Below are 12,417 nucleotides of genomic sequence, written 5' to 3' on the forward strand. Positions count from 1 at the left end.
CAGTAGTGAAATACATTTACGATGTATCGCCTGTATCGCGATACTATGCTGGACACGGGTATCTCGTTACATTGTTTTTTTGTGTCAAAAATGAGTTGAGGCGTGTTTCCAACAGGGGAATGGCGTTTTTTTTCTTTTTTGTGCCAAGACAAGCAAAGGCGCGCCGCCGCTCCCCGACAGTTAGGGCGGCGATGGTTTCCGCTCAAGCACCGAATGGTTCATGTGGTAAAGCGCGCGACGCCGCAGACGGCAGAATCGCAGGGGCAGTGTTGTCGGCCTCTGCCGACGAAAGTCGTCGCTGTCTCTCAAGATCAGTGCAGCACGCCTAATTTTTTTCGGGTGGCAAGCTATTACTTCGCGACCCCCCGCGCGGATACCGCCTTGGAACAGGCTTTGCAATGCTTCGCGTGCGTTCAGTTCTCAAAGGGGCGGCACTTCGAAAAGCAGTTCCCGTAGTCGCGGCGGAAGTGACTAGACGATGGCTATCTTTGACGCGCTTTTAGCCACCTCTCCAATGTCAGGGTGCGTTCCTAATTGATTACATGCGTGAAACGGTCTTTTGCGGTAGCAGGCTCCCCCACCACCGGAGCCGACTTCGCCTGTTGCGGCTTTCTGAAATGGGTGCTGGTAGCGTCGGTGGTGGTGACAGCTTCATTGAAGCAGGGTCAGACGGCTTAGGATTCAGAAGATGGGGACAGACTTCGGATTCTGAACAGTCAGAACAACCCAAGTGAGGGCGGAAGCGTTTCGGTATCTAGATGACCCGAGAAGAGATATCACCACGCTGCAGGGCAATCCGGCTATGAATGCGATATTTATTCACTATAACACGAATTTGTGCTCGTTTTCTTTCGTTAGTCTTGTGCTGAGGCTGAACCGACGCTGTTAGAATACAGCCTATTTGAGAAGCCTACACAGCAACCTTCTCAGCAAAGCAGATCTTCAAAATAAATGTGTGCTTTTTCTCAATTCACTGGTGTTCATTAGTGATTCGAGTGATTTGCTTAAAGTGTGCTATTTCTAGCGTAGCCTATAGTTTGTTCGCCAAGTATGTCGATTTCGGTGTCCAATCCTTGTTACTGTTGCTGTGAAATAGTGTATTTTTATTGCAATTGATACTTGTAATTATGTCATTATTGCTAATTATGTACTTTATCCCCCCCCTGCCCTGCAATGTCTTAATGGCGCTGAGGGTACTGTAACAAATAAATAAATGAACTGAACGTTTCGATGCGCTGTAACTTTAATTACAACATTATGCTGCACTAATAAGTGTCTGTGCGTAGTATGAGCATCCTTGAAATAAAAAATGTATTCCAGTGTCTGTATCGCTGTAACTGTATTCCGGAATACTTTTTTCGTCTTATTGCAAAAGTATCTCCGAAATATCCCGTTACGTTAAAGGCAAATGTATCTCAGTATCTGTATTTTAGGCTTCCAGTTCATGTATTTCGATATCTGTATTCCGGAATACTTTTCTGAGTATCTCTGCCCAGCCCTGCTTCTGGGTTAAGGTCCACTGTAACATTTTTATCCTTGTTAGGACAAATACTAGACGCTATTCAGAAAACTGCAATGTTTCAGTTGTCGACTGTGCCACTTCAGTAATTTTTGAAGGTTTTCTATGCGTTGAATGCGAAGGAAGCAGGGTGCCCATGTAAAATTAATCTGATCCAAAATTGTCACCTGGGCTTAATGGCTCCTTTTAGATGTGACAAGTTTTATTTTGACCTAAGCAGTGCATTTCTGCATTTCATAAGTATTTTGGTAGGGAGGGTAAGAGCTGAAGCTCGTCTCAAGTGTTTTTAAGGGGTGTCTAAATTAAGTAGTGTCTTGTGCTTCAAGTGCTGGGTTGTATCTGTATTTCCAGATTTACCTGTGGCATTGTCTTTCCCACATTTCTACATGGCTGACCCTTACTACTTGGAGCAAGTGGAGGGACTGCAGCCAAATGGCAGTCTGCATCGCTTTCAGCTGGACTTGGAACCTGTAAGTCGCAGGTCTCCCGAGCACTTGAGAATATTTGGAATTTTTAATATGAAATTTTCTTTGCCTCTTCACCTAACTTTCGCCAGTCTGAGTCTGGCCCAGTCATGGTGTATTGCCTCACAGTAACCATATTTGCATCTTGCTAGTGTGAAGCCCAAGTTGTAAGATTTTGTACATTAACCCCCTTAAGTGCCGATTAAATTACAAAAAATTGTTCTGAAATTGCCAAATTTTTTAATGACGTGAAATGCTTCAGTAACATGTTTGAAACGAAAAAAAAAGCTTGTGAAAGCGTTTTACGGCTTATAAAAATGCTTTAGTCATCATATTTCGCACTGTCATGTAATACCCAGGCCTGTAGCCAGTAATTTTTTTTTGGGGGGGGGGGGGGCAGTTGCTGAAGGCCTTAAAAAACATATTTTCGTTATTTATTTTCTGTAAAACACCCCCCTCCATCAGAATTTCGGGGGGGGGGGGGGGGTCTAGACACCTTCCCGCCCCTGGCTGCGGGCCTCGTAATAACATTTTTTGTTTATATTGTCTATCAAATTCAGCTTTATTATGGCCACTGCAGTGCATGGGTATTCCGAAAGAAATTTCTGCAACTCCAGAAAGTATGTGTTTCATTTGACTTCCCGTGGACAAAATGCACTATTCCTCGATAGTTCGATACAAACTAGATGAGGCTACGATCCTTGTGGTGTAGCGTTCAAAGCACGGCATTGCACCATGTTCGTTTATAATGCGCGGGAGACGCAAGACGTGCATTTCGCCGTTTAGTGTGCAGACTCTCATTCAATGAAAGCGCCAATCACTGAACCCGTGCTGCCATCTATGTTTTAAATAGAACACCATTTGACAAGCTCGGCTCGTCAAAAGCCTCTTGAAACATTGCTGAAGAGCCTTGATGAGCACAGCTTGTCATAAGCAAAAAAGTGATAATTTCTCATGACAAGCTCAGGTCATCATAAGCAGTTAAGGGGTTAAAGTGAGCCATCATGGGGTCATCATGGCTGTCTTCATCAAATTCAGCTTTGTTATGGCCACTGCAATGCAAAAAACTTTTGTGGGATATACTGAGTGAATTTTTACATTACATGTACTAGTACTACACAGGGTGTTGACTGCTGGTAAATCAATTTTGGAAATCAGCAGTTCTTTCATGTTTAGTTGGAATTGTCCTAATGTTTTAGCTGATTGTGTTGCACCACTAAAAAACACTGAGTGAAAGAGTTTGTTAGGTCATCATATGGGGAACTACATTTTCAATGCACAGGGTTTAAATTGTCTATCTCGATAGGAATGGTATGTTTTTGGGGTTTGACTTGCCTTTTATTATTCTTGTAATCTTGTTCTCTGTCAGTGGCATATAGTATACGGAACGTGTGCAACGTTTTAATAGTGAAATGCACCATGTCTGAATGAAGGCTACAAGATGTCATCGCTACAACATTATCATCTGCCATGACGGATCAGTGGAAATGGCATTCTTCCGGATTGCAAAGCACATATTAGATTTCTAGCCGTTGCAGTGGTATTCCAATGGGTAGAATTCAAGAGCAATTGTGTACCATGCTTTGCAAACTCCAGGTTGTTGATTTAAAAAGTTCATAGCCCTCGTCCACAGTGCACTTATTAGTCTGTGCCACCTTATCTGTTTATTGATTGGTTGTTCAGTCAGCCATATGGTTGGTCAGTGAAGGTGTATTGGAAGATAGCACTGTGTGTGTGCTATCTACTTGTCTCAGTGTCACTGGTTATGAATATGTTATGCAATATCATTGAATAATCCAACAGGTGCACTAGACTTTCATTTAATTTTGTCAACCCATCGCAACTTTGTTTGTTCCGTTGTGATCATTTATTCGCTGCGACAGTTTTAAATGTAGACGCACTTGAAACTATTTGGCTGGAGCACACCGCTGCTGTAGGGGGCATTTAGTCTTACTTCTAGGGCAATAGCTGATTTGCTACTTGTATTTACTGTGCCTGGTGTTCGAATTGACTTGAAATGAAAGACCCTTCTGTTGTTTCCTGGCTAACAATAATCTGAAAAAAAAAGAAAAGATAATAAAGGCTGAAACACACAAGGGGAAAAATGTGCACCGCGCAGCACTTTTGTGCTGAGAGAAGAATGGGTCCGTGCACCATTTTTCACGGCATGCGGCGCTTCTTGAGGAGACCAATTTGAGTGGCTCACACACCCTCGCCCCTTTCGTGACGTATGCCTCGGTATAGGGGATACCCACGCCGTGGGAGGCACTGCGGTGCCGGGCGCTGTCAGTCAATGTGGGGAGAGAACTGGTTACTTGAGTGTTGACCCCTCCGCTGTCCCCTTCAAGCTGCCTTGAAAACGCGTTGCTTTACTCGCACGCTGCACGCGTTCTGCACGTGTTTTTGAGAATTTCGCGTCATGCGCAGTTAGGATGTACACGCTTCTGTCCGCGTGGCAGCAACTTGGTGAAAGGCCAGTGTCTGCTCAGCCATGTAGCAGATGCGGAGCAAGTGATAGCAGATGACGCCGTCCTCGTCAGAGCGAAGTGCATTTCGCAAGTGAAAGACGACGCTGTTTACGACGTGGAGTTAGCACAATGTTCTGTACGTTCATAATTATATACCTGTTTTATTTGGTTTGCTGTGTGTACTACGCACTCCCTATGTTTGTTACTGGATGCATGGGTAAGGCCGCTTCTCGTGCTTTAGGTTAAGCGGCCCTGGCGCTGTGACTGCTATTAGTTGGGATACCTTAATTCATTAACAACCATTCGAGTTATCATGCGGTGCGCAACACTCCAAAAATAAATGGTATGCTTCTTTCTTTCCCGCAACAAAAATTGACATCTATCTCACGTGTCCTTCCTTGCATTATTGCCGTTCCCATAGCCAGTACTCAGAGTTCACGAACAGCGTTTGTACAATCAACTTGACATAGCATTGTTAATAGGAACATGACGAGCGTCCCACTTTCAGAAAAACTTCTTTTGTGCAATCTGCGGGAGAAGAGCCAATTACTGTCAAGGCATTTTATCTTGGTCACTATCGAAAGTACACCGTGTTGTACGGGCTGTACCTGCACACTCAGTAACAACTAGTTCACTGTATCTGCCAAAAATACCAATGGACGTGCAACAATGGCTAATGCTTTTTTTTTTTTTTCATTTTTCGTAGTCGTGGTCGTGCCCACTCAAGTGTGAGCTTTGCATCCATGCCTGTCGTCTGCTTTTTTCGTACCATCTGTTTGGGAATCGGTAGAATTTCACAGGTGGAGCCGGCCCCTTCGTGTTTGCATGGCCATTGTGACAGTTGACGACGCAGCAATAGTTCCCCCCTTTCTGTCGGGGTGACATCACGGAACGAGGGGCGTTTCATGTGCAGCGCGTGCTTCGCAAATGCGTGGGAGCCAAAGAGAGTGGAAGGGTTGTAATGCTCAACAGTTGTACGCTTTTTCTGGCAGGGGAATGGCAAGCGCTGGCGTCAGTGGGCAAACTTGAGGGGGAGGTCCCTATAGCGGGCTGGAGCTGGCCGGACGCTGATTGATGGGGAGGCTCGTTTAGTGCGGGAAAGGTTTTAGAACTCGTGCGTGCATGCCTCATTCTTTTCAACAAGTAAGCTTCATCTCTTCAGGCTGTTGTAAATTCACGTGACCCCCCAAAAATGCGCCTAGGAGGGACTGACAGCAGCCTTTTGTAAAAAGGAGGGGCTTGCCGTGAGATAGTGTGGCTGCACCGCTGCAACAGCGTTTTTCTGCCGGTGACGCACCGCGCGTGTTTTTCTGCTAGTGTATTTGAGCCATAATGGAAGTGAAGGCTGATGCACTCCTGTTCGCTATTTACACTTCCACAGAAGTTGGGTCTCACCGTCAGCCTCAGAGGACGAATCCAGCTGAACATGGTTCTCAAGAAAAACCGTCTCATCACGTAAGCATAAGTTTTCTTTGCAGCCTGTTGAAGTCTTTCACAACCTTTATCCAAACAAACTAAATAACTAAGAGCCCATATTTAGCTTCAAAGACCTGACCTTGCTGTTTTGTGGCCATGTAACTTCATTAGGTTGATAATGACAGCGTGCTTTCATCTTCAGTCATATCGGGAAATGTGGATTTAATGGGAGTCCAACTAGGTAGTTATGGTCAGCTGCAATTGTGCGTATAGCTTTATCACCTCCAACATGGTCTCGAGCACAAAGCATGAAGTATTTCTCAAGACTACTGAAAAGGGGCGTCAAGTCAGCTCTTTACTTTCGTGCAACATTGAGAAAAATATTTTTTTTTTACTGCAATGCCAGTGCATGTACAAAAAAGTAGCGTAAAACTCTTGTCAACCCACCCTGTTCAGGTGCCTTCACTGCTTTCTTGCTGTGATGGTTAGTACCGTCACATCTTAAGGCATGTGACGCCAGTAAGATGGAGGAGACGGTGTGCAGTGATGACATATACAGTTATATTAGTGCTAAACACACATTGCATACAGCTACAGCTAAACAAGCACATGCATGGCGGTTTGGAAAAAACCAAGGAAAAGAAATATGCAATCTCACAAGTTCTGTGAAAAAGTCCTGTGGCCTGTGAGGCTTGTGTCCCTTTAGTAGTCTCTTTGGAATTTCTCCATTCTTTGGTGCCTTACGATGTCATTCTTTTCTTATAGGGGACTGACTGATATACCAGAAATAGTCTATCCTGTCCTGTGGGAGGAAATAGTAAGTAAAAAGTGTTAGTGGTGATTTTCGGTTGTCATCAAAGTCACCGGTGTGATGGCTTCAATGAATTACATTTTAAAACAATTGCTTATGAGTATATGTACAAAGACCGTATTCTGAAACAGTCGCGAAAGGCGACAGTGTTGCCTTGCGTGACGTATAGTCTGATGTGTTCACTAATTGAATCAAATGCTTCCCCATGTTGTCATCATTACTTTGGCCATTCGTGTTACAAATGTCTCGCAACACAAGAGTGAACATACTGTATGAGTGCAGAGCGACCCAAGTGTGGCGTTTTCAAGTGTGTACTGGCTTCTACGCAGTGGCCAGGCTTGGCTGTGGCTACATGAAATATAAAATGCATTTAAAGTGCTTTCAATGTTTCTTGTTTAAAGCACAGTATAATATTCAAAGAATGCAACCTTGTGTGAAATGCATTTTTGTTCAGAGTTTAACACTGCATACTCAGAGTTCATCTGTGGCGTGCCGCTGCAGCGACAGACTCAACATCTCAACATGTTGCTGGCGCGTGATAAATCACGTGAGCAACGTGTGGTTCATGCTGCTGGCACATTCAAACCACAAAAAAATATGCACTGGCAAAACAATGATTACTGAAAACACACCAAGGTAATGCTCGCTGAAAGCTTCAGCTTAAAAAATGCAGCACGTATCCACCAAGGATTTAATACTAGAAGCTACCATCTATGTCACTGAAATGCTAGACTTTACCTTGACCCAACAGTGATAAGGTGTGTTCATTTATTCCATGCATGTCCAGAGCACCATGATGTCGACGGAAAAACTAGCTGGTGCCCTCACTTTTCCTGTTTTGCTCAATAGTCAATGAGTGCGCACCAAAGGTGACAATTTGGCGATTGTTGCCTTTCGTGATCGTTCCAGAATATGGCCTCAGCATTGGGCGAACCCCCCTCCCACCTTTCTAATGTACTATTGATGATGGCCTGAGTGACCACTTAGGTCACCCACCCCTAAGGCCAACCCTGAGATTGTGTCATGTTCTTGAAACAATATGTGTAGTCTAGCCTTCAAGTACACATTGGTCAAGCTATAGTTTTGTTAAATGTTCTAACCATGCACTGTGAAACACATACCACACCCTTACACTTCACCATTGACTACATTGAAATCAAGCACAGCTGTCCTGGTGATAAGGGACTAGCATTGTAATCAGCACTCTCTCCATCTCTTTTGGTGGCCCTGGTAAAAGTGTTTCATGTGCTTTTACAAATTACAGCACTCGCCTTGTGACCCACTAGCTCTAAGAGCATGAAAAAGCTAACGGTCTTGATAAACAAATAATAATTTTGAATATCTTCCTCTACATTCTTATAAGCTTACTTCCTGTGGCTTAGACTTTCTTTGCCTGTATTAAATATATTGTGGGAATAACCAAGGCTGCTTTGATGTGTGGCTGTTTGTATGTATGCGTGCACGTGTACCTCCACATTATCACTGGTCACTTTTTTTGTGTTCTGCAAAAGGTACATGTTGTGCTACATTACTACTTAATTATGTTTCAGAACATCGAACTGGACAAGGCGTTAGCTGATTACCTGAAAAGCACATTGGAAAATCCTATGTTCTACAGCACACTTTTTGCTTACCTCCTGCTGGCCTTGGGTGGTCTCCTCCTCTTGATTATAGTCGCGTTCATTGCAGGCAGGGCTGCTTCGAGGCTACTTTATTCAAAGGTGAGGTTGGAAAGAAGCATCTTGGTTTGATCCACAGCAGCCTCTTCCTTCCTGTATTACATCTGTTTTCTATTTTATTCCATTGCTTAATTCATATTCCTTGACTTCTTTTCAACATCTTTTGTGGTGCTAACATATCCTTTATCTGTTTCAGGATGTCGAAAGCAAGTCATTGCTTGTTGATACTGATGAGGCATTGGAGGCTGCTGCCGCAAAAAACCACCAGAATGAGGGTGAAGTAATTACGTGACCCTTGGATTTTGTGAGAAGGTGATTCATTGCTAAATGTTATTGCTACTTTCGCGAAGAGGAAGCAGAGGTTGCAGTCACTGCTGTGAGACTGCTGCATTGTCTAAATCTCTCCTGACATTTTGTTAACAATAGTGATGTCAGCAGAGCCATTGTTATCTGTAGTCAAAATGTTGCTGTGAGCTGCTAAAACCTGCTTCGAAACTGCCTTTTACAGTTGAGGTAAATGGACTGGTGTTTTAGAATTCTGCAAGCAAGGAAAGCTTGCGAGTGAAGAGTTCTTAAGAGATTTTACTTATAGCAGCCGGTCTGCTTGTGCCAAGTGCAGTATTGTCTGAACAAGGGCTTTTACTTGCTTCGGGCATTGCGCTGCCTATACCTGCTCACTGATCATCGTTTTACTTCAGCAAAGGTATCGCTATTTTAGCATTGTCTTTCCTTGAGCTCTTGGTTATAAGTTAGCCGAATGTTGTTGCCTAGTGTGCTTAATCTCTAGCCTTGCTTGAAGCCTTCTACCTTCAAGTCTCAAAGTACCTGCATTTCTACGTCCAACAGTGCAGCATTCAGGGTCAGTCAACATTGTTTCGTTAGACATTATACTCTGTTTTTGTTTGTGAAGATAGTTTCTCGACCTGTTGTGTGCAGTATTCTCACACTGGTACTGCTTCTTGAGAAGAGCATTAAAGTATCTTTTGTAATTAGCGTACTCTGTAGTAGTTGTTATGGGGTTGGTTAGTCAGCTTGCACAGTGAGCCAATGCCTGGCTTGCCAACCCCAGCACGTAATTTGCTAGCCTGTAAAAACTGGTGTTTACGTGATTGCCTAAAGTCGCATGACCACATGCATGCCTTGTGGCTAGAGGCGTGTGAGCTGTGTGTTCACTTAGTCTTCCTTGCAGTGTTTGCACGACTAAAAACATTAAAGGAGTAATGACATGATTTTTAGACATCGCAAAAGAGACATTTTACATTTCCCTGGTATGAAGTGTTAACGCTCTCCATACACTGGAGTCAGACAACACGTGTGAAATATTTTACTTTGATTTTAAAGTTTTCGTCACTGAGCATATGCAAGCCAGCCCCACCGCAGTGGAAAATGAACACAGTTCCACCAAGTTCGCGAATTCTGTGTCCTGCATGCAGCCAAAATCGCAGAACTCTGTCGGGGTAACTGGACGACAATTCTCCCATCATTGTTTACGTTCATCACGAGCAGATGACAGATGTGCCGCTGGTACGTTGAGAGTTGCTGTTTCCCGCGATGTCACACTGCGATGATAGATCACTGAGAAGCCGCCCCCTTGATATCGAAATCGAAAGTTTTTTTCTTGGGTAGCAGTATTAAAAATATATCCAATGCATTCCCATGCACCACAATCACAATACTCTTTTCAGGGTTCTTGACACCAGTGTTTTGTCTGGAGCAACAATCTGAAAATATTTAAAATTCATGTCAGTACTCCTTTAAAAAAAGCGCTGTTTGTGTGATATAAAACACACAATAAACTAGCCACACCGGGTGGCTTTTGCCTTCGAGCCGTCCTAGACAAATGCATAAGGAACCCCATGAGCCTTTGTTTTAACAGCGAAGCTGTTTAGCAGATTTTTTTCTTGTGAGTCAATCGCAGAAAACTATCATCATCTTAATGGGTATGTGTCACTCTGCGGCCTACCAGAAAACAATCGTCATCATAAACGGGTATGTGCCACCGAAATTGGGTAAATCCCACTACCCGCCACTGCTCCACTAAAAATGAAGGCAATAGTTAGCCCAACAAATGGCTGCGAAGCAACGGAGTGGAGTGCTCAGTTATGGTCCTTTCACTAAGCTTACACTAAGGTTGCACTAAGAGGAAGAAAGAGAGAAACAAAGAAAAAGAGACAAAGACAGAAAGAAAGACATGAAAAAGAGATAGAACAGAGAGCAAGACAAAGAGAAACAAAGACGGAAATAAACAGAAACAAAGGAAGAAACAAGAGAGAGATATATATAGAAAGAAAAAAAATACAGAAACATAAAGAGAAACCTGAAGGCCACACAGCTGCGCTGTTCCTTCAGTTTTGACACCACCAGTGGGAAGCTGCCATAATTTTTTTGTTATGCAATGATGTCAAATAAGAGATAAATGAGCGTCCATTCTTTGATGAAAGTGCACTGAGACACCGAGTCTGTTCACTTTTTCTGAATTATGAGGTTTAGATAAACCACGAGTTTGGTTCCACTGAACCAAAGCACAAAGAGAGATTGTTTGCTCATTGCACTCGCATCAGGGCGCTCGCATCGCGGAGCGCGCTCGGCGGAGAGAGAGCTCGGGCGCTCCTCCTCTCCGCGCTCGGACCTATATATATCATGCAGGGAGCGCGCGCTTTGGTGTCTTGATAGCGATGGAAGTCGGTGAAGTCGAATCTCTCGCGGCAACGATACCACTAGGACGAAGTGTAACACAATGCAACTCGAGCATTACGCCTCTACGTGCACACTCTCGTCTCTCTTCATTAATTAATCGCACACTCATCGGGTGCACCCAAATGCATTGGCATTTCCTCATGATCCCCTTCGGGGAGGTGCGGCTTTTTTTTTCGAATAGTGTTTGCATGATTCGATTCGCACTGAAATTTTACATTTCGAAGTATTCGAACTTCCGGAAAATGAATATAACGGTTTATAATAAAGAAAAATAAATATAAAGACGATAAATCGGCGTGCAGCGTGCTTGGTCTTCAGATTTGGGGCGCAGACATGCCACCGGTGCTTCGAGCGGTCGATGCGCGACGAGCTTGCCGGGAGGTCCGATGCGTAAAATGCCCATCCACGGTTCCGAGGAGCCAGCGGGCGATGCGATTCGTTGCTTGCGACGAAACACATTGCGGCTTCTTCGCTTTCGCTTGTCCGCTAGCCCGCAGAGTTCGGATTCGTATCGTACATCGGCGCCGTGAGCGGAGTTAGGCCTAGCCATGACTCCGAGCAGTAAGCTCGGTCACTATGTGCGTGGCCGTGGTGCCCAATATTACGTCATGCTCGATCGCGAGTACGAAGAGTCGTCCCGCGACGGTCTTCGTCACGAGGTGCGAAATGCTGATAAGCAGAACAGTCTGTCCGAGACGCACGTCTTCGATGTTCGCGCCGAGTTCGGCGCACTATCGTAATCTGATGCTTGAGCTTCCGCTAGCAGCTGCCAAAGTAAAGCGTAATTATATTCTAAATGATCGTCGACCTGTGAACACTGAACGAGTGCGAACGCTTCACTAAGTAGCGCTATTTTAGACAGCCGTGACCTCGCGACGTGCAAGCAGCAGACGACGTTCTCGCGGAGCGAGGATCGGACCAATGGCGAGGCATGCTGGAGCAACATGGCGGACGCAGCAAATCGAAGGCCTCGGAACGAACTTCAAACATTTGCTTTTTGTACGCTTTTTTCTGAATGGAGGACCTAGATGAAGCGGGAAATTTGAAGGCGGAGAAATCTTTCCGACGAGTCCAAGGTGGCGGCGCCGGTTGCGCCATTGCGGAGCTTTTTTTTTTTTTTTTTTTGTAACGCAGTTTTTTTTTTTTTGCGATTTCCGCAATAATTTTCGCCACCGACAAGCACAACAAATTTTTACCGCACTTGTACGTAGTTTTCAGTGACAATATTTTGGAATCGGAAAAAGGGCTACAGAAACTGAAAATGCGATTTTCGAAAATCGATTTTTTTTTTATTTTTCGCGATACGAAAGCCGCATCTCACCTTAGGAATAAATCTATTCTTTGACCATGTTTGTGACTAGTA

The 12,417-nt window shown here is 44.3% G+C and overlaps 1 protein-coding gene across 1 annotated transcript in view; it reads left to right on the plus strand.

Annotated features, from left to right (window-relative positions):
• Nucleotides 1-9,354, plus strand: part of LOC119381087 (uncharacterized) — a 108,142-nt gene extending 98,788 nt beyond the window's left edge. The window contains exons 25-29 of the mRNA XM_037649073.2: nt 1,871-1,989; nt 5,833-5,906; nt 6,633-6,684; nt 8,229-8,399; nt 8,554-9,354. Coding sequence (XP_037505001.1) covers nt 1,871-1,989; nt 5,833-5,906; nt 6,633-6,684; nt 8,229-8,399; nt 8,554-8,649 — 512 coding nt within the window. The 3' untranslated portion in view covers nt 8,650-9,354. The remainder of the gene's footprint in view (nt 1-1,870; nt 1,990-5,832; nt 5,907-6,632; nt 6,685-8,228; nt 8,400-8,553) is intronic.
• Nucleotides 9,355-12,417: the final 3,063 nt, after the last annotated feature.

This window comes from Rhipicephalus sanguineus, chromosome 2 (genome assembly GCF_013339695.2).
Source record: "Rhipicephalus sanguineus isolate Rsan-2018 chromosome 2, BIME_Rsan_1.4, whole genome shotgun sequence".
Classification (NCBI taxonomy): Eukaryota; Metazoa; Arthropoda; class Arachnida; order Ixodida; family Ixodidae; genus Rhipicephalus; species Rhipicephalus sanguineus.